The sequence below is a fragment of the Typopeltis vanoorti genome, chromosome 12 (assembly GCF_054136105.1).
Source record: "Typopeltis vanoorti isolate ZY-2024b chromosome 12, IOZ_Tvanoo_1.0, whole genome shotgun sequence".
NCBI classification, from domain to species: domain Eukaryota; kingdom Metazoa; phylum Arthropoda; class Arachnida; order Uropygi; family Thelyphonidae; genus Typopeltis; species Typopeltis vanoorti.
This window is the reverse complement of record NC_143560.1, coordinates 97,054,811-97,082,433: the sequence shown is the minus strand read 5'-3', so window position 1 is coordinate 97,082,433 and position 27,623 is coordinate 97,054,811. Positions and strand designations below refer to the sequence as shown.

General features: G+C 34.7%; 1 protein-coding gene across 4 annotated transcripts in view; it reads right to left on the bottom strand.

The window, feature by feature from the left end:
• The window catches only part of LOC150101039 (uncharacterized), a 592,625-nt gene that overhangs the window by 310,042 nt on the left and 254,960 nt on the right, over positions 1 to 27,623 (bottom strand). For all 4 annotated transcript variants that reach the window (XM_090401634.1, XM_090401633.1, XM_090401632.1 and 1 more), the window contains exon 12: positions 24,421 to 24,497. In XM_090401634.1, coding sequence (XP_090257760.1) covers positions 24,421 to 24,497 — 77 coding nt within the window. The remainder of the gene's footprint in view (positions 1 to 24,420; positions 24,498 to 27,623) is intronic.

Genomic DNA, 27,623 nt, shown 5'->3' with positions numbered 1-27,623 from the left:
TATTGTCAACTTTATGCTTCCAATAATCTTAGATACTTTAAACACGTACTTTTTACATAAATGCCAGTGAATTATCTTAACTACATTATAGTGACTTTTATGATATACTCAATTTGTGTAATTTTGCTGCATCCACTTATGTGATCTACCGTTTCTTCCTTCTCTTTGCACAATCTGCATTTACTGTCTTCTTGAATTTTTTGTATTTTTGCCTTCATAACATTGGTTTTAATGGCCTGTTCTTGTACTGCAAAAATTACCAACTCTGTTTCTTTCTTTAGTGCTCTTTAGTTCTTTCTCAACCATTGCCAGGTCAAGTTGCTGTCAGTGCCGTCCTCTATGCTGTGAAGATACTTTCTGTACAATGTCTTATTTTTGCATCTTTCAGTTCTCACTTTTACTTGGTTGGTCTTGTATTCCAATTTTGTCTCCATGAGTTTAAATAAACCCTCTTTCCTTACCTCAACAGAAATTTTTCTGTTGTTTGTTGCAGATAATCATTCAGGTTTCATGTTTCTTCTTCAACAACTTGCTTTACTTGTAGTAATCCTCTACCTCCTTTTTTGCATGACAGGTAGAGCCTATCAATGTCACTGTGAGGATTGAGGACATGGTGCATTGTCATTAATTTTTGAGTTTTTCACTCTAAATTCTCCAACTCTAGCTGGGTCCATTCAACAATGTCTGCTGAATATCTCAGAACAGGTATGGCCCAGGTGTTATTGCTTTTATCAGATTTCCAGTGTTAAGCATTGACTTAAGGAGTTTTCTTAGCCACCTTATGTACTCTGCTCTATTTTTTTTTTTTATCTTATTGGCCAGAATTTCTGATGCTTGTAAAATTCCCAAATATTTGTAGCTATCTTCGAATTTTATTGTCCTGATTTTTTTTTGACATTGAGCAGCTCGATTTCATTCAGGTCTTCAAACTTTCCTCTTGTTATTCCAAGAATTGCGAATTTGTCCAAGCCAAAATCCATTGCTATATCTTGACTGTGTTTCTTTCTTTAGTGCTCTTTAGTTCTTTCTCAACCATTGCCAGGTCAAGTTGCTGTCAGTGCCGTCCTCTATGCTGTGAAGATACTTTCTGTACAATGTCTTATTTTTGCATCTTTCAGTTCTCACTTTTACTTGGTTGGTCTTGTATTCCAATTTTGTCTCCATGAGTTTAAATAAACCCTCTTTCCTTACCTCAACAGAAATTTTTCTGTTGTTTGTTGCAGATAATCATTCAGGTTTCATGTTTCTTCTTCAACAACTTGCTTTACTTGTAGTAATCCTCTACCTCCTTTTTTGCATGACAGGTAGAGCCTATCAATGTCACTGTGAGGATTGAGGACATGGTGCATTGTCATTAATTTTTGAGTTTTTCACTCTAAATTCTCCAACTCTAGCTGGGTCCATTCAACAATGTCTGCTGAATATCTCAGAACAGGTATGGCCCAGGTGTTATTGCTTTTATCAGATTTCCAGTGTTAAGCATTGACTTAAGGAGTTTTCTTAGCCACCTTATGTACTCTGCTCTATTTTTTTTTTTTTATCTTATTGGCCAGAATTTCTGATGCTTGTAAAATTCCCAAATATTTGTAGCTATCTTCGAATTTTATTGTCCTGATTTTTTTTTGACATTGAGCAGCTCGATTTCATTCAGGTCTTCAAACTTTCCTCTTGTTATTCCAAGAATTGCGAATTTGTCCAAGCCAAAATCCATTGCTATATCTTGACTGAATATGTGCATAGTATCAGGCAATGATCCACGTTCATTCTCTGATTTTGTGTATGGGTTTCAGATCATTCATGTATAAAAGGTGAGATATCTTTGCACTTTTTTGTGCAGTTTGGTAACCATGAGCAGTTTTATTTAAAATTCTAGTTAAGGGGATCAATGACAAGATAAACAATAAAAAAGATAGTGAGTCTCCTTGAAAAATATCACTTTTTATGTTTACCTCTCCTCTCTATTCAAAATCAACATTGTTTTCCAATTTTCATGCTGGTTTGCAAGAATTTTTTGCAGGTTTTTTGTTAATACTGAATCTTTCCAAGCCATATAAAGACTAGTTTTTCTAGATTTGCACTTTTTCAAAATCATTTTCTCAATCAGCAATTGGTCTTTTGTGACTCTCGAATTTTTGCTGCTACCTTTTTTGTCAGCTAGTATGCCTGTGATTAGCTTAAAAGTTGTTTGCAGGCAGGTTATTGGTCAGAAGTTTTCTGGCTTCGAACATTTTTCCTTATTCTTTATGATCAAAAACATTTTCCCTGCTGTGAGCCACTCTTCTTTGCCTTGTCCTTCTAAAACATTTTAGTTAAGATAAAAATCCAAATGGCTAGTTTTCTGGCACCTTAATATAGATAATAAGGAGATAAACATCTTTTGTTGTTTTATAGCCAGTAAGTGAAACTAAAGATCGATAACTACGATCTATAAGTTTCATGCCGAAAAACTATCGGCGCAGGCAATTCGAAGTAAAGGTGGAGCAAGCTCCCTCACTATTCTTGATATTTTCTCATAATGTAAAACACAGCTCCTAGGAGATGTAATGACAGTATTTCAAAAGGTTGAAACCAGTCTGGGTAGTGACCTCTCCTCATAATGTAATGACAGTATTACATCTCCTAGGAGCTGTGTTTTACACTATGAGAAAATATCAAGAATAGTGAGGGAGCTTGCTCCAACTTTACTTCGAATTGCCTGCACCGATAGTTTTTCGGCATGAAACTTATAGATCGTAGTTATCGATCTTTAGTTTCGCTTACTGGCTATAAAACAACAAAGGATATTTATCCCCTTATTATTTTCTAAAACAATGTTAAATTAGTTGGCAAGTCTTTCAGGTAAGCCTGTCAGATATTTCAACCAGTAGCCATGTAATTCATCCTTCCCAGGTGCTGACCAATTTTTTATCCTTTTAGTTTGGTTTGCTTTTCAGCTGGTCCATTTTTCATTCTTGAGATATAATCATAATTTGTTCAATCCACTTTGCTTTAGTATTGTGCCTTTTAGGGTTGTCCCATTGGTTTTGCCAAAATTTAAGTGCATTTCTTTGTCTGTATTACTAATTAACTTAAGGAATTCACAACGTACACTAGAATATAAATTAACCTTTAATATATATTTCCAATGTTTCGGCAAGGTGTTCCATACTTATGAATGAGCACCCAAGGCTTCCAATAAGGATATTAAATAATTAAATTAATCATTCGGGAACTAGTTTCTTCCACACATGTAGACATTTAAGGTCAAATTTAAGGGCCTGGGTCACACTTGCTATGTTGATTCAAACATAGATTGAATTCTTGAACTGTTTTATTCTTGCTGTGGAATGGAATGTTATTGTTCAGAAAAGAAAATTCCTTTTAATTCTGCTTGCACTGTATAATGCTCCTGGACATCCAACATCTTTAGATGAAGTAATGTAAAAGTCGTATTTTTACCACTCAACACTACATCGTTATTATAGCCAATGGACCAGGCAGTCATTTCTGCATTTTAAGGCTTATTGCTTATTGCATACATTCCCGCAAGCAGTCAGGGTTATGGAAGATGATGATGTGATGACCTTCAGAGAGTTCTGGAAGAATTATAACATCTGTGATACCATCAAAAACATTGCTGATTCTTGGGAGGAAGTGAAGCAATCAACAATGAAAAGGGTGTGGAACAAAATGTGCCCTCAATAATGTGATGATTTTCATGGCTTCACAGAAGAAGACATTACCGAAGCCAGAAAAGCTGTGGTGGATAGTGGCAATGCACTGCAATTGGACATCAATGAAAATTATGTCATTGACTTACTAGAATCCCATTTGCTAGAATTAAACAACGAAGACCTTATGGAGATAGAGAAGCAGATGCATGGTAACACAAGAACACAAAGAATCAGAAGATCCAGAGTCAAGAAAGTGCACAACAAAAGAATTCGCTGAAGCCTTTCATCTCATTGAAGCAGGGTTTGTTAAGCTTGAGGAGCAAAATCCTAACATTGAGCAGTTTACAAAGGTTTACCATGCAGTTAGTGAGAACATCAGCTGCTACAAGGAAATTTATGATGCAAAAAAAAGAAAGGCTGTGCAAACAACCCTAGATATCTTTTTTCAGGAAATCGACTTCAGTGATAAGCTCCCCCACCTCCAGCAACAGAATCAAATCCTGATTCTCCAGCACTATCTCGATCATCATCTTCTGATTAATGTTAGCCTACCTTCTTGTCTCAAAAATGATCCTTCCTGTAAGCAAGACATTGATGCAACATTAGGTGAATATTAACCTTTAATATTCTTTTTTGAAATATCACCTATCTAAACCTTTTGTATGAGTTTGTTTTTATGTTCTCTTTATTTGAATTAAAAGAAAGGCACAGTAGTTTCTGTAATTTATTATTACAGAACAGGGATATTATTATTATTATTATTATCGTATATGAGGTGTTCATCAGAAATCCAAGTTACATACAAATCCAACCTAAAGACATTTTCAGGAAAGTATCTTGTCCTTAATCTGGGGACTGCCTTACTGTATTTGATTATCAAGACTGATTTTTTTTTAGATTTTTTACAGACCCTTGTCTCTAATTGGGCTCTGTGTTATGATTGGGTTATATTGCCAGAAATGCAGTTTGAACTCTATAATATAAACTCTTTGTGCATTCTTCACAAGTGCATCAGACATATTAGAAGCTTGCCATTCCTGTTACTAATATGTGCTGTAAAGTATCAAACAACTGTAAAGTATCATTTATCAGAGGAATATATGTTCCTCATTAAATTAAAATGATCATATATGCAGATGACATCATTATGTCTTTACAGACTTCTGATCCTATGTATATACCTAAATAGGGCTTCTTCTTGTTAGTTGTCTCAAAGTCAATCCTGAGAAAACTAAACTCAACACATATTGGGGACTGCCTTACTGTATTTGATTATCAAGACTGATTTTTTTTTAGATTTTTTACAGACCCTTGTCTCTAATTGGGCTCTGTGTTATGATTGGTTACATACAAATCCAAGTTACATACAAATCCAACCTAAAGACATTTTCAGGAAAGTATCTTGTCCTTAATCTGGGGACTGCCTTACTGTATTTGATTATCAAGACTGATTTTTTTTTAGATTTTTTACAGACCCTTGTCTCTAATTGGGCTCTGTGTTATGATTGGGTTATATTGCCAGAATTAATATCACCTATCTAAACCTTTTGTATGAGTTTGTTTTTATGTTCTCTTTATTTGAATTAAAAGAAAGGCACAGTAGTTTCTGTAATTTATTATTACAGAACAGGGATATTATTATTATTATTATCGTATATGAGGTGTTCATCAGAAATCCAAGTTACATACAAATCCAACCTAAAGACATTTTCAGGAAAGTATCTTGTCCTTAATCTGGGGACTGCCTTACTGTATTTGATTATCAAGACTGATTTTTTTTTAGATTTTTTACAGACCCTTGTCTCTAATTGGGCTCTGTGTTATGATTGGGTTATATTGCCAGAAATGCAGTTTGAACTCTATAATATAAACTCTTTGTGCATTCTTCACAAGTGCATCAGACATATTAGAAGCTTGCCATTCCTGTTACTAATATGTGCTGTAAAGTATCAAACAACTGTAAAGTATCATTTATCAGAGGAATATATGTTCCTCATTAAATTAAAATGATCATATATGCAGATGACATCATTATGTCTTTACAGACTTCTGATCCTACGTATATACCTAAATAGGGCTTCTTCTTGTTAGTTGTCTCAAAGTCAATCCTGAGAAAACTAAACTCAACACATATTGTCTATTTGATTGAACCTTGCTACTGTTTAGGCTAGTACTATCAGCCTGAAGTTGGTGAAGCTTTCATCATCCCCCATTTCATCACCTGCCAGAAAAATGCAAACTGTTGAAATAGTGTACAAAATCTGCAGTATCACACTTAGGCCAAATAGCCACAAAATTATAGGAGAGAACCAGTGTCATAACCATTAATTTTTGTGCCTAGGATAAAATGGTGGAGAACTACTAGACAGTAGTTTATTCAGGAGTTCGGTCCAGTACAAGGCCTGTGACTAGTGGCATTTCTATTAGCCACTGCTATTTAATTCATACATAAATGATATTGAAAATAATTTGAAGGGAGATATTCAGTTGTTTTCTGATAATGAAAAGTTTGGTAGGGTAATAGTTAATCATGGTGATGTAGAGAGTTGTAGGATGATTTAAATAGTCTGACAGCATGGGAAAAAACAATGGAATGTCATATCACTGGATGTGGCAAAGTGTAAGATTATGCATTTTGAGGTGAAAAGATTACTAACTGTGTATACTCCAGGAAACTGATGAAGCCTGAGATTTAGGAGTGTTTGTGGATAGGGAGTTGAAATTTAGAGGGCATATTGCATAAGTGGCTAAACAGCTCATCAGATTACTTAGTTACTGAAGAACATCCTTACTGAAGTCAAGATAAGCAGTTATTATGCCTCTTTATAGGACCTTGGTAAAACCCACATTTCATCCCATATGGGTAAAACTCCATTTCTGATAGATCTGATCACCTGGGTTTCTTGGTGATGATGATGAGAGGATTTAAAGGCAAGTGACGAAGATGTTGATAGGTCTATGGAAAGCACCTTATGCTGAAGAAACTTCTGCAAGAGGGCATTAAAGTTGTAATGACTATTCCTACTGGAACTATTCGACAAACGAATCAACTTATGTACTCAATAGTCTACATAGTAACATCTGAATTAGGCTATAAGATTAGTGAATCCAAGTAAGGCTCAGAAACCAAATTGGAAGCATCTACTGGATAATAAAATTCTTAAACTTAGAACAGACATGAGCAATTTGAAAAACGTTAAGGAAAAGAAGCTGAAAAACTCAAAATAACCTCATAAAGAGGTATAATATCAGAACATGACCTTTTGGAACATGACCTATTATAGGAACTGAAGCAAAAAATAGTTGCATTTGCAGCTAAAATAAGAAGATGCATGCATTGAACAGTAAAAGGAAAATTTGATTTTTTTGTGCAAATCAGCACCAATTTTACAAGAAAATTGATAGCTGCAGGAATGATAATTTTAAAGAAAATATAAATACAAATACTACAGACAGAATTCTCGTAGAAAGGCTTATATGTTGGTTATACATGATTAGTAATTAACTTAAGGGATTTACAACGTACACTAGAATATAAATTAAATTAAATTTTCATATACATTTTCAATATTTCGGCAACGTCACGTTGCCATCTTCAAAGAAACTTAAGATAAAGACACGTGCATGCAAGCACTACACACAGTAAATAAGGATGAAGCGAGGAAGCTATTGTTTCTCCTAAAAGTCCTGATGGTTCCCCCTAGCGGGCTATGTAGGTATTCTTGGTCAATGGGCTGAAGGTCTTCTGATGTACGTCTCCCAAATTTGGGGCAGTCTCATGCAACTGAATTTGTGAAACTTTGGCATGTTTCTTAGGGCTAAGGCTGATTCCATGAAATGTCTTTCAAATTTGCTATGGTGTATTATTGTGGCTGTCTTCCACCATATTCTGTGGCGTGTATCCAGAGCATGGTCTGCAAGACCCAGAGTGGCTGTACTGGTGCAACAGGATGTAGTCCTTGTGTTCTGAAATTCTGATATTAGCTGTCCTGCCTGTTTGGCCAAAGTACGACAGCTTACAGCTGCAAGGGACCTGGTATACACCAGGTAGGTCCAAGGGAAGTGATTGGTCTTTAGTGGAGCGGATAAGGGATGCCAATTTTCTATATGGTCTGTAACAAGAGGTCAAGTCATGTTTTTTTAAGATTTTGGTAATTTTTTCGAGGTGCCTCGGATGTAGGGAATGGTGATGGATTTAGATAATCCTTGTTGTGAAGGGGGGGGGGGTAGTGGTTTCAATATTTTTTGAGGGGAGGGATAGCCATTGGCTGAGAAAGTGTTGAGGATGTGATTTAGTTCAGTGGTTAGGGCATTGTAATTTGAGCAGATTAGTTTAGCCCTGTTGTATAGTGTCTTAATAACTCCATATATTGTTGTGAGGGGGGGTGGGAATCATTGTTGGTGAATGTATCTGCCTGAATGGGTGGGTTTTCTATAAACTGAGAAAACCAAGATTCCATCAGGCTGGCAGGTGACCAGTGTGTCTAGGAAAGGGATGCTGTTGTTTTCCTCTTTTTCCAGAACTGGTAATTAATTTATGGAATTAACAACGCATATGAAGTATATTAATTAAAGATAACTTTAATGAATCACTTCTATATTTCGGCAATGTCACATTGCCATCTTCAGGAACATAAAGATATGGTATGTGCACTAAGGAACTAACAAAGCAAATGAGGAAGAAAGTAAGAAACTAATTTTGTTCCTAAAGTCCTAATGGTGCCCTCTTGCGGGCTAATTTGGTAGTCTTGGCAGTTGGGCTGAAGTTCTCATAATGAAAGTCTCCCAAATTTGGGGCAGTTTCATGCACCCAAATTTGTTGAGGTTAGGAACGTTTTTTAGAGCTGCTGAAGATTCTTTGAATAATCTTTCGTATTTAAACTTGCTGCGATGGATTATTTTTGTTTTCTTCCAACGAATTTTATGGTGGGTATCTAAGGCATGGGCTGCCAACCCAGAGCGGCTGTACTGGTGAAACCGGATGTAGTCTTGGTGTTCTGAAATCCTGATATTTGTTGTTCTGCCTGTTTGGCCAAAGTAGGACAATTTGCAGCTGCAAGGGACCTGGTATACACCAGGTAGGTCTAGGGGAAGTGGTTGGTCTTTGGTAGAGCGGATAAGGGATGCCAACTTTTTATATGGTCTGTAACAGGAAGTAAGGTCATATTTTTTGAGGATATTAGTTATTTTTTCAGAGGTGCCCTGGATGTAGGGGATAGTGATAGATTGGTGTAGTCTTTATTGTGGAGGGGGGGGGGGGTTGTGGTTTATAGGTTTTAGTATTTTTTGGATTTTTTTTGGGGTTATAGCCATTGGCTAAGAAAGTGTTGAGGATGTGGTTTAGTTCCATAGTCAGGGCCTTGTCATCTGAGCAGATTAATTTTGCATGAAACTGCCCCAAATTTGGGAGACTTTCATTATGAGAACTTCAGCCCAACTGCCAAGACTACCAAATTAGCCTGCAAGAGGGCACCATTAGGACTTTAGGAACAAAATTAGTTTCTTACTTTCTTCCTCATTTGCTTTGTTAGTTCCTTAGTGCACATACCATATCTTTATGTTCCTGAAAATGGCAATGTGACATTGCTGAAAAATAGAAGTGATTCATTAAAGTTATCTTTAATTAATATACTTCATATGCGTTGTTAATTCCGTAAATTAATTACCAGTTATGTCTAACCAACGTATAAGTCTTACTACTAGAATCTTTTTCCAGAGTAAACTTGATTCTGGGGTGTTGGTTGTTTAAAGTTTAAGTTAAGGTTGGTTGTACTGTGTTAAGAAGGAGAGGAGTGTATCAGAGCCATGTGCCCAAATAGCGAACACATCATCAACGTAGCGAAGCCATATGGTTGGTTTTTGTGGGGCAGAGTGATGATCCCATGGCTCTCCCCTCTAATTGTTTGTAGAATTTTCCCTGCCAAACGAAATAGCCTGAATTCATTGTGAACTGAAATAGGACTGAGATATCGGGAGGAAATTTAGCTTGGATTAGCTGTAAGGTTTCTTTTCACAAAAGGCTCTCCGAATCTATAACCGTGCTAGCTACGCTATTCCAGTAGGAATAGTCATTACAACTTTAATGGCTTCTTGCAGAAGTTTTTTCAGCATAAGGTGCTTTCCATAGACCTACCAACATCTTGGTCACTTGCCTCTGGATCCTCTCATCATCACGAAGAAACCCAGGTGATCAGATCTATCAGAAATGGAGTTTTACCCATATGGGATAAAATGTGGGTTTTACCAAGGCACTATAAAGAGGCATAATATGACCAGAAAGGATCATCTGAGAAATGACTATGTCAGGGGAACAGTGAAAGTTACAAACTTAGGAGCAAAAATACAGGAGGCAAGGTTGAGATGGTTTGGTCATGTGATGAGGAGGGAGGACAAATATGTGGGAAGAAGGGTCATGCAGATGGATGTGCAAGGAAGGCGGAAGCGTGGACGGCCAAAGAAGAGATGGAGGGAGCTGGTAGAAGAGGATTTGAAGATGAAGAACTTGGATGTGGTGACAGCCCAAGACAGGAAGGTGTGGAGGAGACTCATAGCAAACAGTGACCCCACTTAAGTGGGAGAAGCTGTAGCAGAAGAAGACTATAAAGAGGCATAATAACTGCTTATCTTGACTTCAGTAAGGATGTTCTTCAGTAACTAAGTAATCCGATGAGCTGTTTAGCCACTTTTGCAATATGCCCTCTAAACTTCAACTTCCTATCCACAAACACCCCCAAATTTCAGGCTTCATCAATTTCCTGGAGTAAACACAGTTGGTAATCTTTTCACCTCAAAATGCATAATCTTACACTTTGCTACATCCAGTGATATGACATTCCATTGTTTTTTCCCATGCTGTCAGACTATTTAAATCCTCCTACAACTCTCTACATCACCTTGATTAACTATTACCCTACCCAACTTTTCATTATCAGAAAACACCTGAATATCTCCCTTCAAATTATTTCCAATATCATTTATGTATGAATTAAATAGCAGTGGCTGATAGCAAAGTCCAGCCACTAGTCACAGGTATTGTAGTGGACTCAATTCCTGAATAAATTACTGTCTAGTAGTTCTCCACCATTTTATCCTAGGCACAAAAATTAATGGTTGTGACACTGGTTCTCTCCTATAATTTTGTAACTATTTGGCCTAAGTGTGATGCTGTATTATACCTGTGACAGATTTTGTACACTATTTCAACAGTTTGCATTTCTCTGGCAGGTGATGAAATGAGGGATGATAAAAGCTTCACCAACTTTAGGCTGATAGTACTAGCCTAAACAGTAGCAAGGTTCAATCAAATAGACAATATGTGTTGAGTTTAGTTTTCTCAGGATTGACTTTGAGACAACTAACAAGAAGAAGCCCTATTTAGGTGTATACGTAGGATCAGAAGTCCGTAAAGACGTAATGATGTCATCTGCATATATGATCATTTTAATTTAATGAGGAACATATATTCCTCTGATAAATGATACTTTACAGCACATATTAGTAACAGGAATGGCAAGCTTCTAATATGTCTGATGCACTTGTGAAGAATGCACAAAGAGTTTATATTATAGAGTTCAAACTGCATTCCTGGCAATATAACCCAATCATAACACAGAGCCCAATTGGAGACAAGGGTTTGATTTTTGAGTTTTCCAGGAATATTAGGTTGTAAAAGCTGGTGGTGTGTGTGTGGGGAATATTGATGTCATTACATAAACAACTCAACTCACTATGTGCACATATGGCAGATATTCATACTGCCAACACATACATCTTGAGTGCCATGGGAGGTCTACTGGCCTTTGATCCTGTAAAAAATCTAAAAAAGAAATCAGTCTTGATAATCAAATACAGTCAGGCAGTCCCCAGATTAAGGACAAGATACTTTCCTGAAAATGTCTTTAGGTTGGATTTGTATGTAACTCGGATTTCTGATGAACAGCTCATATACGATAATAATAATAATAATATCCCTGTTCTGTAATAATAAGTTACAAAAATTACTGTGCCTTTCTTTTAATTCAAATAAAGAGAACATAAAAACAAACTCATACAAAAGGTTTAGATAGGCGATATTTCAAAAAAGAATATTAAAGGTTAATATTCACTTAATGTTGCATCAATGTCTTGCTTACAGGAAGGATCATTTTTGAGACAAGAAGGTAGGCTAACATGAATCAGAAGATGATGATCGAGATGGTGCTGGAGAATCAGGATTTAATTCTGTTGCTGAAGGAGGGGAAGCTTATCACTGAAGTCGATTTCCTGAAAAAAGATATCTAGGGTTGGTTGCACAGCCTTTCTTTTTTTGCATCATAAATTTCCTTGTAGCAGCTGATGTTCTCACTAACTGCATGGTAAACCTGTGTAAACTGCTCAATGTTAGGATTTTCCTCCTCAAGCTTAACAAACCCTGCTTCAATGAGATGAAAGGCTTCAGCGAATTCTTTTGTTGTGCACTTTCTTGACTCTGGATCTTCTGATTCTTTGTGTTCTTGTGTTACCATGCAGCTGCTTCTCTATCTCCATAAGGTCTTCATTGTTTAATTGTAGCAAATGGGATGCTAGTAAGTCAATGACATAATTTTCATTGATGTCCAATTGCAGTGCATTGCCACTATCCACTACAGCTTTTCTGGCTTCGGTAATGTCTTCTTCTGTGAGGCCATGAAAATCATCACATTATTGAGGGCACATTTTGTTCCACACCCTTTTCATTGTTAATTGCTTCACTTCCTCCCAAGAATCAGCAATGTTTTTGATGGTATCACAGATGTTATAATTCTTCCAGAACTCTCTGAAGGTCATCACATCATCATCTTCCATAACCCTGACTGCTTGCAGGAATGTATGCCATAAGCAATAAGCCTTAAAATGCAGAAATGACTGCCTGGTCCATTGGCTATAATAACGATGTAGTGTTGAGTGGTAAAAATACGACTTTTACATTACTTCATCTAAAGATGTTGGATGTCCAGGAGCATTATACAGCGCAAGCAGAATTAAAGGGAATTTTCTTTTCTGAACAATAACATTCCATTCCACAGCAGGAATAAAACAGTTCTAGAATTCAATCTATGTTTGAATCAACATAGCAAGTGTGACCCAGGCCCTTAAATGCTTACATGTGTGGAAGAAACTAGTTCCTGAATTATTAATTTAATTATTTAACTATTAATTATCCTTATTGGAAGCCTTGAGTGCTCATTCATAAGTATGGAAAACCGTAAGTCAAGTAGTCCGTAACCCAGGGACCACCTGTATTTTATTTTGAAAGCACCACCATACAATTAAAGTTTTACAGTCAGTTTACATATATACAGGCAGTATCTGACTTATTTAAATTCAGCCTAATGCCAATCATCTTGAAAAGGTTATGAAAAATGTGAGTGATAAAAATTTTACATACAGCCATGCACATTACTAGAATGCCACATTGCAAGGAAGACAGCTTATGCAAAGCATGCATGCTCCTTCCTTACTACTGAACACAGGCATGCTCTGTTATTTATATTCATGCACTTTCATAATTTTAGTGTTTGTATGTGCTGGGGTGGAGCACAATCATGACTGGGAAAAGGAACAAAAGTGAAAAAAGTGAACATATTTGTATATGAAGCAAAACTGATCTAGAGATGAAAATCATAAAGAAAAAAATATTAACAATACAGCAATCCCTCGATTAGTACTTTGATTTTTTTCTATACTCAAATTTGATTAGTGCCTCCCTAAAATTTGATTAATGCACCTATATACATCTTAAAAATAAATGTTACACATTTTAAAAAAATTTTATCTATACATTTTAAAAAATTTTACTCACAGGATGAAATAATATAGTTACTGATTTAAAACATTTTATAAAGTTATTTTTTAATGGCATACTACACTATTTCCATGTACACTATGTTCCAAATTTACTGCCAAAATTGATGTCGTCTGCAAATTACATAGCATTTTGATCATATTTTGTGCCTTCTTTACAATTGTTTTCCTTACTTTTTTTTTTTATTTTAAAGTATTTTTCCAACCTTTCATCACGAGTAAAAGATAGTGAGCAAAAAAGCGGAAGTGTGAAAATTATTCAAAAAGTAATCTTATTGGAAGAAAAACTTGAAATAATAAAGAAAAATGAACAAGGCGAGTCCAGAGGAAAGATGGGACAAGAACACAAAAATGGGTGAATCACCTATAAGAGCAATTTTAAGCAAAGCTGCTGAATAAGAAGAGAAAGGAAAGGCTACTTCAAATTCATCATGTATGCATGCACTCAAAATCAAAGTATTATAATGATTGAATTAGAGAGACTTCTTTCTACATGGATCAGACAATTGTAACCAAAAATGGACCCAGCTAAGTACTGACCTTATTAAATCAAAATCATTAATTCTCTTTGCAACCTTGAAAGAAAGGGCTATTAATGATGGAACAGAAGAATTCCATGAGTGTTGGGTGGTTTGAGCATTTCAAAAAGAGAAACAGCCTACATAATGTTCTAATCGCAGGCAAAGCTACAAGTGCAGATAAGGAGGTGACCACAAATTATCCAGAGATTTTTGAAGAAAATTGTGGAAGAAGGGGGGCTATTGTGACCAACAAATATTTAATGTTGATGAAACTAGCCTATTTTGGAAGCAAATGCTTTCCAAGACTTTTCTAGCTAAATCAGAGAAATCTCAGAGTGGTTATAAAGTCGCTAAGTCAAATGAAATTACTGCTAGTAATATGCGAGCCATTTGGAAGCACATTCTTCACATTGTGCAAATGATTTTAGAGACTTTTCAAATGAATTAAAGTTAATTAAATCTCATTCTGAGAAATTGAGCGATTCCGATCTGCTAAATTTACATGAACAGTGGAAAGGTCCTGAAGAATATGAAGAAAATTTAATTATTGACAAGCCCAAAGAGATTTTACAGAAACGATTAAAATATTTTTCATATAATTTAACTTTTTAAGCAGCAATACTTCGAGGCTGACCCTGATGAAGAGAGAAGCAGTAAAATTTGCAGTAGTAATAGAAGAGGCAATAGGGCCATACAGTCAGTTGTATGGAAAAAAAAAAAAAAACAGAATGCCTGCCAAACTACATTCTTTGTTAAGAAGTAAAATAATAAATTTATATTCTTAATATATTTTATTGACTTTCAGCTTCATGATTTTCCTTTAAGTAGGTTCTGAGATATATCTAATTCTTTTATAAAAAAAATTAAGGGTCAAAAAGAAATTTGAGGGAGGAATTATACTTTTCCCATAATTTATTACATTCGATTAGTGCATTTTTGATTAATGCACCTGTTTTAAAAAATGCGTTAGGCACATTAAACGAGGGATTGCTATATTCATTTGATAATTATCTTTCAAAAAATTCCATACTAGGTACATATGTCCTGCTGCATATTTAGAAGTTTTTGAATTTGGATTTTTTGTCATAGCAGATATTAAAAATTTATTATAAATTCTCCTTTCTATGTGAGCATGCAACTCACTTGAACATGATGCTTCCATAATGTAAAGTGTTTTTATGATGAAAATTACTGATAATGTTGAAGTTGTTTATAACATCAATATGAAAGTGGATGATCCTAAAATTCAAAAGAGAAATAGAAGACACTTTTAGCCTCTTATGAAGAGAGTTTCATGAAGAGAAGAAAACAGAAGCCACTGTTCAGTTGTAAAAATAATAATAATTTAAAATTATGAATACTTTTACAATTGTTTATGTTAGTATATTATTAGTTTTGGTTTCGTAACACATATCAGCACTTGTGAAATGTACTGTTTTGGATATTATTGTCAAAATGAAATGTGAACCATTTGAAATTGATGTACTTTATTAGAATCTGATAATTTGTAATAATTTGAGTTTTTTTTTATTGTAATTTAAAATTGTCAAGTGTTGAAATGTTTGATATGTTTTGTGAAGACATTCTCTTGTAGCTAATGAGACAATCAGCCATTATATGTAACTTCTCGCTTGCAATTTACACGGAGTGCACATGCTCGTCATCAAGGAGTCTGACGGGTGATTGACATCTGACAGAGAGAGAGTATTTTATCGGAGTAACGAGGAAAATAAGAGAGTTAATGGGAATTTAAGAATGCAGACCAGAGAAATTTTGTTCTTAGGAATTTTTTAAGTTTTACATGACAGTTGGGAGAATATTAATAGAAGATTATGAAAAGGAATTGTAGTACTGTGAGTCTTTAAACTGGAGGAGTTGTGACTGTCAATAAGTATTTAGTAAATAAAAGAAGATATTGCAGTCGGCTTTCAAAGTGAATGTTCGAGGAAACACTGAATGGAAATTTTCATCTTCTGTCTTAAGGACACTGGATTACTATGGAAAAAAAGCAATTGGTGAAATCTGAAATTGTAATGTGGCTTAACATGAAGAGCTCAACTTAAATATGTTGTTTATGAAGTAGTAGAAGAAACTTCTTTCTCTGGTACTAAATTTAGTAAATTGTGGGCCAAATAGACCTGCAAGTGGTAAGAATATTTATACTTCGGTGAGACAGGAAAAATAATATTGTATGCTACATAAGGAAGATAAAAGAAAAGATCCATGGAAAAGAAGAAAATTTCTGGGAAATTTCCCATGTTACTCCTCGAAAATAAACTATTATTTTAATGGCTAATATACCTGCTTTCATTTAGGAGTGTCCCTTTTGGGACACTCCTAAACGAAATAAAAAAATCTATAAAAGAAAACTCTATAAAAAAATCTTCTTTATAGAGACAAAATAAAATAAACAATCTCATAACACAGTCGATCTCTTGATAATTTCATATGAAAGATTGAAAGGCAAAATTAAGCATTTTTGTTTCTATTTTTCATATTATCTATTATTATTATTATTATTACATGACACCTCCAAGGAGGCCAAAGACTCATCGAGGGGAGGGCACCTACTCTACAGCTTCCAGTCTCCACCACTCAGTCCACCAACTACGTCATCTAGATTCTACGTCACCAACCAATGCCATCTACTGCCCACCACCACCAGTATTTTCACAGAATCACAAACATCCATGCCCATGGCAGGATTCGAACCTGCAGCCTTTTGGCTGGAGAGCGGATACGTTAACCACTCGGCCAACCAGACTGGTATTTATACTTTATTATATTACTTTGCATTAAGAATTACATACTGAAATCCAATTTGTGTTGTATCCTGCGAATGAAATGAACAGAAATAACCTTTAAAAACATGTTAATGCATTACCATCATACACGTACTGTAAACAGGTGAGGTTAAATCCAACTTAAGTAAAACTCAAGTTACATTAAAGTTTTTGGTCAAGCTATGGGATTCTCATTCTAACTAGCAAATTTATATTTGGAGGATTTCAAATATTACCTTAGGAGTGTATAGAAAACAAAGAAAATGGATAATATGTATTGCTGATGTCATGTCAATATCCAATCATAATAAATCTACATCAAGTTTACACGAAGACCTTAGACACAGGGAAGAAACGCACACTAAATGACACCACTACCCTTCCCAAAAACAAGACATCATAACTCTCAGAGACAATGCATAATAAACAGTGGTTACAATTCAAGATCAGTATGCAAGATATAAGAACGAAAGCATGAGATTTATCAAAAAGAAGACTGCAATTACAGAGGTACAGTTGCTTATATGAAGGTTACAGACAAAATAAAACACATCTTAAAAAGTTAGCTTCAGTCAAAGTTCAAGGTTAGTTTCTGTCCAATGTTCTTGTTATATGCCATCGAGGTCATTTTCCACTCTTGGTGATCTTGTAAACAAAGGCTCTACATCTCACTCAGCCTCTTATCCTTTCTTTCAGCAATTGTAAGTTCAAGTTAGTAAATTCTTTTATATTGTCCATCCAACTCTTTTATGTTTCCCACCATAAGTGTCTTTTCCAATGATTCATCAGCTTGCATAATATATCCAAAGTACATCAACTTCTGTTAGCAATCATCATCTGTCTTCAAACTCTCATCATCAAACATTCTGTCTTCATACTCTCTAAAACATTCTTATTGGTCATTCTTGCAATGCATGGTAAATTTGCTTTCTGTCTTTCTTCTTAATAATCCAGCTTTCACATCCATACATCACTACTAGAAATGCCATTGCTTTGACAATGCTAACTTTCGTGGCCTTACTTACACCTTTATCTTTTAATAATTTTTGTCAGATTTAACATAGCTGTTTTTTCCATGACTATCCTTCTTTTAATTTCACCTTCACATTTATCATCATTCTGATTTTGGACCTCAATAAATCATAACTTTCAACAATTTCTATTTTATCTCCTTCTATTATAAATTAACTTAAACTGCCAGAAGCCATCACTTTAATTTTGCTGATGTTTAAATTAAGCGTGGCTTTGTTACTTTTCCTCTCAACCAATAGAATCAACCGTTCCAGATCATCCTTAGTTTAGGCTATGAAGGTTATATCATCTGCATATCTTAAATTATTTATTTTTCTGCCACCAATCTTAATTTCAGCTGGATCTTTGTCTAAGTTAGCCATTCTCATAATATATTCACTATAAATATTAAAAATATAGGGAAACAGTATACAACCCTGCTGCACCCCTTTTTTTCCACTCAAACACTTTCCACTGTCTGTTTCTCCAAAGAATGTTTTTACTGAAGTTCCTTGGTTGTCAGACAGCTCTCTTCAAGAAATCCATACAATCAATGAAACAGATGAATACTTCCTTCAGAAATTCTCTTGTTTTTCCATAATCCATTCTCATGTTTGCTATTTGGTCTCTAGTTCCTCTACCTCACCTAAAGCCTGCCTGTTCTTGTGGCATTTCTGCATTCACATATGGCTCCAGCCTTTGTTGAAACACTTTCAGCATAACTTTACTTGTGAAATTAAAGTGATGAGTCTGTAATTCTCACAATCTCTGGAATCTGATTTTTTTTATTTTTTTTTTTTGGAATTTTGATGAATACTGATGTCTTCCAATCTCTAAGCCAGGATATTTCCTTCCAAACCTGTTGACAAACTTCAGTCAATATATTCACTACTTAGTCGTCTAACCCCCCCCTCCTCTTTGTTTCTCTGAAGTGTCATTTTTCTTTTTTCCTTTGCTATTTGCATAGCTTCTTCTGACAACCATTTACAATCTTTCTTTCTTTCTTGTTGCTTTATTTAGAATCTTCTCCGCTGCTTCTATGACTGTACATTTTGTTTCTTCCCACAGTTCTTCTAATTCTCTTCCTGTCTTCACCAAACTTTTTAATTTCTTTCCAACTTCTACTTTAAATGCTTAATTTATATAATTTAAATCAAATCTGATACTGCCCTTTTGTTTCTTCTTAGCCCTTAATTTCAATTTAACTTCAGCGATCTGTCCAACAGTACATATGATCTGTCTGCACCAGATAGTGCTTTTGCTGCTTGGATAGCACTTCACCACCTTCTGCTGGCAACAATATAATCTATCTGATTTCCGTATTCTCCACTGGATGAAGTTCATGTGAATGATATTCTTTTATGTTGTTGGAAGCAAGTGTTTGCAATAAAGCAACCATTCTTGACACAAAACTCCAACATCCTTTCTCCTGCTTCATTCCTCAGTCCTAAACCAAATTTTCCGGTGATGCCTCATTCTTCTTTTTCTCCCACTTTTGCATTTCTATCACCTAATATCAAGAGAAAATATGCTTTATCAATACTAGGTGATAGAAATGCAAAAGTGGGAGAAAAAGAAGAACGAGGTGTCACCGGAAAATTTGGTTTAGGACCGAGGAATGAAGCAGGAGAAAGGATGTTGGAGTTTTGTGTTTTTTCAACTTCATCTTCACTTGAATTCTAGTGGGTGCATACACCTGTAGGAGTGTAACATTAATTGGACATGCCTTTATTCTGATTAGAATTATCCTATCGGACACTGTGTTGTAACCCAAAATGAATGCTACTCCATTTCTTCGAAGGTTTCATGTCCAGAGTAAAATATCATTCAAAGCATTTCAACCCTCAAGAAATTGGTTGTAAAAAATTGACTTCTTTTTATCACTCTACAGCCCAAATTGAGCCTTGGTTCCCTGAAATTTGTTGTCTCCAACTCTGCCCAAAACTTTACTTCTACAGTTTGGACATTGTAATATGATGTGCTATCTTGAATAATCATGTCTATCCATCTTGTTCTAGGTTTCTTTTTTGATCTTTTACCAAGAATTTTACTATTTATTGTCTTCTTAAGAATTCATTTTCCATATGATAAACAAGTCCTGCCTTGTTTTTCATATGTGCTTCTGAATGTTCCATTGTTAATCTTGTAGTCTTATTAGTTTATCTGGTATTCCAAAGTGTGTTATAATCTCATATAATTTTCCTTTATTAATGATGTCATATGCTTGTTGGAAATCAACAAAATCAGATGAATACATATATCAAATTCCTAAAATTTCTGTAATTTCTGTTTTCATATTTCACTTCAACTTTTTGAACTTGATTATACTAAATATTGTAGGTGCTTTGTAAAGTTGACATAACTCATGGTTGTATCTGATCCTCCAGAGACCATTCCATGGGCCATTTTCTGAAAAGCTGAAATCAAATTCTCCACTCTTGCCATGAACATCCACATTTCACACCCATAGGTAACAACTGGACAGATTAAGGATGAAGAAATGTTGGAAAAGGTCCAGAAGTGACTGACTAAGGTAGTTTCTAACCTCTGGAATGTTAAATATGAGGAAAGATTGAGAAGATGCAATTTGCAGAGTCTGGTGGACAGGAGGAAGAGGAGAGATATGATAGAGACCTACAAGTTAGTAAGGGGGTTGTTACAGGATCAATGCTGGAGGGGTTCTACAGAAAATAGTGGGAGATCAGGGGAGAACCAGAGGTCATCCCTGGAAACTGTATAAAGAGGGTGTGAGTAGGGGAGTGGGAAGCAGGTTTCTTTCATGCAGAGTTGTGAATGATTGGAATGCCTTGCCTGAGAGTGTGATGTCTGCAGAGAATTTGAGTGTGTTTAAAGCATGGTATGATGAGCTGTGTGCATGATAAAAGGACCTCCCAGATAAGTCTTTGACTCCATGGGATATCTTGGGTAATAATAACAATATATTTGTACTTTAGTCTTCCAATATCTTTTGAACTGACTACACATGGGAGAGAATAAAAAGCCTGATCACCTCTCTTTATTTGATTCTGCACTTCAAACCATCTCATTTAGTTGACTGTGATTTATATAATTACTCCTAATTATATAAATTGTTCCACTTTTTCTATTTCAAGCTTCCCAATTTTTCACACTTGTATCAGTCAACTGATTCTGCATGGTATTAATAATCATTGTGATTTTTTCTTGATTAATTTTTATGATTTTTTTTTTTAGTTCCAAATACACTTCTGCTTTCTGTTTGTTCTTAACATGGTGTTAAAGTCATCTGCATATACAATATCATTTAGAGCATTTTTTAAAGAGCAAAATCTATTAAAGCATTTTTAGTATCTACTGACAATGATCAGATAATGTATTTCAAAGTTAAGTTAAAAAGTATTGGAGCTAGACTATCATCTTGATTTAATCCTTGAGTTATTGGATAGGGATCCATTAAAATATTTTGCATTTTAACCTGTGCTTCTGAATGTTTCATTGTTAATCTTGCAAGTCATATTAGTTTATCTGGTAATTTTAAGAATTTCATATATGTATTCATCTGATTTTGTTGATTTCCAACAAGCATATGACATCATTAATAGAGAAAAATTATATGAGATTTTAGTGTGTTATAATCTCATATAATTTTTCTCTATTAATGATGTCATATGCTTGTTGGAAATCAACAAAATCAGATGAATACATATATGAAATTCTTAAAATTTCTGTAATAATTGTTTAATTATATGAGTGTTTGAAAAGTCTGGTAAATTTCCAATAGACGACGACACAATTCATTCATTCATACCAGTGTTGGCATGTATCATCTTTTTCATGACTCCTCGCAAAATTTTAGCAACGCACGGTTCTCATTTGGCAAAGAATGTGTTCACATTTTTCATAGAAATGGAGAAAAACAAGTTTTGTGCAGTTTTATTTTTTAAGAAGTGGATGGCCGTGCAGATCAAAGCCAAGTTAGATGCAGTTCATGGGAACTCTGCACCAGCATTAAAGACTATTTATTTTTGGATAAATGAGTTTAAACGTGGTCGTAAGCCCATCGAAGATGAAGCGTGCTCTGAACACCCGACTGAAGTCACTATAAAGGAAATGATTGACAAAATCCATGATATAATTATAGAAGGCAGCAGAGTGAAAGTGCATGAGACTGCTCAGATTGTAGGCATCTCAACTGAATGGGTGTATAATATCCTGCATGAAAAATTGCAATGAAAAAGCTGTGTGCATGACAGGTGTCGCGATTGTTGACTATCGATCAAGAACACATTCAAAAGGACATTTGTGCAGTGTTTGGCGATGTTTAATTACAACACACAGGATTTTTTGCATCGATTCATGACTGTAGAAGAAACTTGAATCCACCATTACACACCTCAGTCCAAGCAGTAGTCAAAACAGTGGACAATGCCCAGTGAAAGAGCACTAAAAAAAGCTAAGACCATTATGTCAGCTGGGAAGGTGATGGCCACTGTTTTTTGGGATTCCCAAGGAATAATCATGATAGACTATTTGGAAAAGGATAAGACAACAACAAGAATCTATTATGCATCATTGTTGGACCATTTAAAAAAAGAACTGAAGAAAAAATGGCCAAGATTGGCACAAAAAAAAGTGCTTTTGCATCAAGACAACACTGTTCCACACATCGGCTGTTGCAATGGCAAAATTGCACGAAATGAGGTTCAAATTGGTTCCGCATCCACCAAACTTAAAAAAAATTTGGCTCAGTGGGAAAAAAATTTTCTTCGAACGAGGATGTCATCAAGGCTGTCAATGACTATTTTGCACTATTTGACAAATCCTACTTTTTAGATGGGATGAAAAACTTGAAAACTTGCTGGACCAAATGTGTAGAACTTAATGGAGACTATGTTGGGAAATAAAGGTGATTTTTTTCAAAAAAAAATGTGTTCAAGTTATTTTTTTACCAAACTTTTCAAACAATCCTCATATATATAGTATCTGATTAGTTGGGGATTTGCCTTTCCTGAAACCTTCTGGGTAGAAACCAATTATCTTCTCCATAAATGGGTTTAATCTGTTCTTCAAAATAGAGGTATATGTTTTGTATATTCTACATGACAGTTATAGAGGAAATACCTCTATAATTTCCAAAAACTGTTTTGTCATTCTTTTTATGTATCAAGCAGATCAAACTCTTTTGCATTCTTTTAGCATTTACTCTTTCTTCTATACAGTTAAAAATAAATTAATATATTTTGTCTTCTAGATTATTTCCACCTAATTTCAGCAACTCTGCAGGGATTTTATCTATTCCTGGGGATCTGTTGTTTCTGAATGAATGTATTATGTCATTAAGCTCTTGCCTTCATGTAACTGTACAGAATCATCTTCTTCAATAGTAGTCAGTATATAATTTTGAATTATAGACATAATGTTCTTATTCATCATTTCATGGAAATATTCTCTCCGTTATTTTTTTTCCTTGTTAACATGTTTCCTTGTCCATCTCTGAATACATCTAGCCCAGACATATAGTCCTTTAATTTGCTTAATTATATTATAAACTTCAGCAAGATCACCCTTGTTCTTAATTTCATGTATTGTGCATATCATTTCTTTCAGGGCTTGTATTTTCTTCCTTCGACATATTTTATCTGTCTCTTATCTCAGTTATTTGTATTTTCTTCCTTTAATCCTAATGTTGGTCTTCCAGTAAATTCTCTGTATACTTTATTCCTTTATTACTGCTTGAGCACATTCTTCATCCAACCAATCTCTTTTCTTTTGCTTATTTTCATACGAGGGTTAATTATTTCTAGTTATGTAGGTTAGGCAAGACAGTCAGGAGAAATCTTTTTTCCACATGCAAGATGTTGAACAAAAAAAAGCACATAACTAGGTTCAGCTTCCACACCACAAAAGACAAGCACGTTTTGGACTGAGACCAAGATGTCATACATCGCCTACAAAATACATTGAAAAATTCAGAGATGCTCCACAGAGATGATATAGACTTCACCAAAGCAGTGAAAACTAGGCAAAATTTTCAAATGTATATGGCTGAGAATTATACCTGGTTTCAACCTATAAAATAATGGAAAGGAAGCACATTCTGACTACTAGTAGATATAGTATTGCAAGAAGAAAAACAATATTAACCCTCTAATCTCTCACTCTAACAGAGAATATAGACTACTTCAAAATAGCAGCAATTCCTTATAGTTATGAGAACTTCTGAAAGAATAAAAAAAAAAAAAACTAATAATAAAATCAATATAATAAAAATATTAATAAATACCAAGCACAAGTCACTTATAAACATATATTTAAAGCCTTCTTTATCTAACCTGCAAATGATGAAATTCACCATTATCAGTACCTGTTCACATAAAGCTGCCTATCATAATCTGGTAGAATAGTATTTTATTTTTTCAAGAAAACAAATAACTTACAATTTCCTTGAAACATATATGCAAGCTTAATAAGTTAAAGGAGCTTTATAGAAACTTGAGGCAAATAATGTTGTGTAGAACAAATAATTAAACTGTAAGCTATGAAGGTTTTTTTAGCAAAGCTTCATAATTTGAAATACTGCATTTTCAATAATAACAATCCAAACTATGGAAATGTAAAATGTATGCATTTTACATTGAAACTAATTCATACCTTGTCTGTTTCCAAATAAAGGAAATCATGGATACGTTTTATAAGACCATCACTATTAGTAAGTACATTGTAGACAACTAGAAAAAAAAAAAAAATGAAAACCAACAACAGTATTATATGCATTATTTCTGTATTTTAGAGATAACAATGATTTACTATAAATAGTACAGTGATTAAAAAAAAAAAAAAAAAAAAACGAATGTATTCTGAAAGGTGAGCTTTCAATTAACTGAACTTATTCCATTATTTGTTAAATTAAACTTTACGTAGAAATTGACACTGCATGCAGATTATTATAAGCAATGAAAAAAAAAAAGTAAATGAATTATTTTATTAATTTAAATATCTTATCAACTGTACCCAGAATATCTATACCGTAGTTTATTTTGGATTGGAATCAAAAAATAATTGTCATTAACAAATCTAATTAATTGTGAAAAATGATAACTGACACTGGGTTTAATAGATCTTGATAATACAGATAATTAAAAAAGAAACAAGTTAGTTTACCTATCTATATTATCACAACCTATTAAACCCAGTGTCAGTTATCATTTGTCACATTCATTTTTGGTTGAAAAATCTACATACTCATCAAAAATCTCATTAATTATTAAATATTTCAGCAATGGGGCAATTCACTTCTATTTGTTCATCTATTTTCTCTGTCCCTGAAAATATGAGAAAATGAAGTGGTAAAGAGTGGCTTCTTACGCAGAAAAGAATGCCAAGTTTTTCAGAAACTGAGGAAGCAATTGATATGATGGTCTTCGTATCAGAAAAAATTAGAGGCAATTGTCATTCTGGGAAGAGCGATCTGATCCCATCTGGTGATTTATATTATCAAGGATAAGGGAACAGGAACTGAAATCATTTGTATGTGAAAAAACTTAGGATTCTTTTTAGTAGCACTGAAGGAAAATAGGCTATTCTCATTCTGTCAAAGAATGGCACAAATGTGTATGTTTAAGGCAACAATTATAGATGCTCTGGAGGTATGGATACTCGGATGAGTGTCAAATGAGTATGGTATGAGTAATGGAGGTAAATGTTCTCACCAGCAAAACTATGGATGGGGTTAACGGTCAACAAACAGAAAGTGGGCAGTGACAGAACTGAGTTTTAGGACACTCCAGCAATGACAGGGAAAAAAAAAAAAAAAAAAAAAAAAAAAAAAAAAAAAAAAAAAAAACCATCCTCCATGAAATAGAGTGTTCAATTAGAAAAAATCCAAATACAGAGTGGGAAAGGTAGACCAAAGAATGGCAATTTGCTGAGAAGGTCTTCATGTCAGACCTAATCAAATGCTCTGAAAATGGCAAGGGCTATAGCACAGGTTTCTCCAAACCTTCCCATGGTACATAACACAAGCAAGAATATTCACACTAGGAGATATGCCATAGATCTAGAGTGACAGAACTATGAACAGTCAATGATTAACTGGGCTTTCGTTTATTGAAGATGGGGACTGTTGATGATCTTATCCACTATTTCTAAGATAAATAAGATGAGTCAACACAGTTTGACAGCAAACTTTTATCCCTATTTTTTCAAGGAGTTGAATACAGGCTTACTTTCATGTTGGAGAGATGCCAGTTGAGTGTAAAAAGACAATAAAAACAGGTGTTAGTTTTAGAACTGTTAGTACTCCCTAATTGTACTCAAAAGTACAATTAGGGAGATACTTTAGAGTGACAGAACTAAATGAAGATCATCAGGTGAGTGGTCTGATTAAAAAAATAAATTAATAAAATAATTAATTACATAAGCAAACCTTATAATCAGAATAAAGAAATTTTTAGTAATTATTACAGCTTCCTCTAATGTCTTTCAGGTGAAAAGCTCACAGGATGCATGTGGTGTACCATTTTTGATATGACAGAGGGTGATGCACAGAAACAGCACACCACAGATACATATTTCTATGTACCATCTTCAGCCTTATCAATGCACTGTTTATGTCACTGAGGCTGGAATTTATGCCTCAAGAAACTTCTAATATGCTGAATTTTTCTTTTGGTCTGCCTTAGCACACCAGTTGTTAAATCGCGTCTTGGACAGTCAATATGAATTCTGAACAGCATGAAGAATGAAGATCAGGTGAGTGATCTGATCAAAAAATTAAAAATAATTAATTACATAAGCAAAGTGGATAGGTCTGCACGGTTAGCCTAGTGACTGTGCACTTCCCAACCATATGCCTGAGAAAGGAATGTTCTAGGTTCGATTCCCGTCAGAGACGTGAGAAGCTGAAGGATTTTCCAAATTAGCCAGTCTTGGGTGTGAACAGCAGGATTGCTTCCCCAGTTTATCCTGGGGTTTATCATCCCCAAAAGTAGGCAAACTGGCCTTGAAAACTCAACACTACTGACATAGGATACAATGGGGCGTAGGGCTGACCACCTTATCCTGTGAACAGTTTGAGGTCCAATGATTAATAAACCTTCGACATTGCAAGATAAAAGAGGAAAAAAAAAGGAAGATGAGATGAGATGAACAAAGTGGATAGATATCATGAAAGTTTGGTAAGTTAACCAAAGAGTTTGCAGGAATACGTTCCTCGGCATTCATGAGTTGCTTTAGTATGGACTACTTAAAAGACACAGGTGCTGCCCAAACATCTATATATTTGCCCTTTATTAGTCCGTTTTGATAAGGTTTCACTGGCCTAATACCTGTTTTGAAGTGGTTAGTTATCTTCAGAGACCACAAAGAAACCTTAAGAGAGCAAAAACTCTCATTCAGTATTAAGGAACTTGAAATGTATTTTTCGTAAGTGAACTCTTGGTCAGGGTGTAAAGTAATTACTAAAATAAAGAGCCAAAAGGCTTCAGCACGGCGATGCAAAATTACATAAGCAAAGTGGATATTAGATCTAGCATTATTTCAAAGCCGAATGTAGAAACTATGAAAGTTTCATAAGTTGACCAGAGAGCTTGAAGGAATACATTCCTCAGCACTCACGAGTCAGGCCAGTGAAATCTTATCAAAATGGATTAATAAAAGGAGAACATATATAGAGCTTAGTGTCTATGTCTTTTAAGTAGTCCACACTAAGGTAACTCATGAATGCCGAGGAATGTATTCCCACAAGCTCTCTGGTCAACTTATGAAACTTTCATAGTTTCTACAGACTTTGAAATAATGCTGGATCTAATATCCACTTTGCTTATGTAATTTTATATCGCTGAACTGAAGCCTTT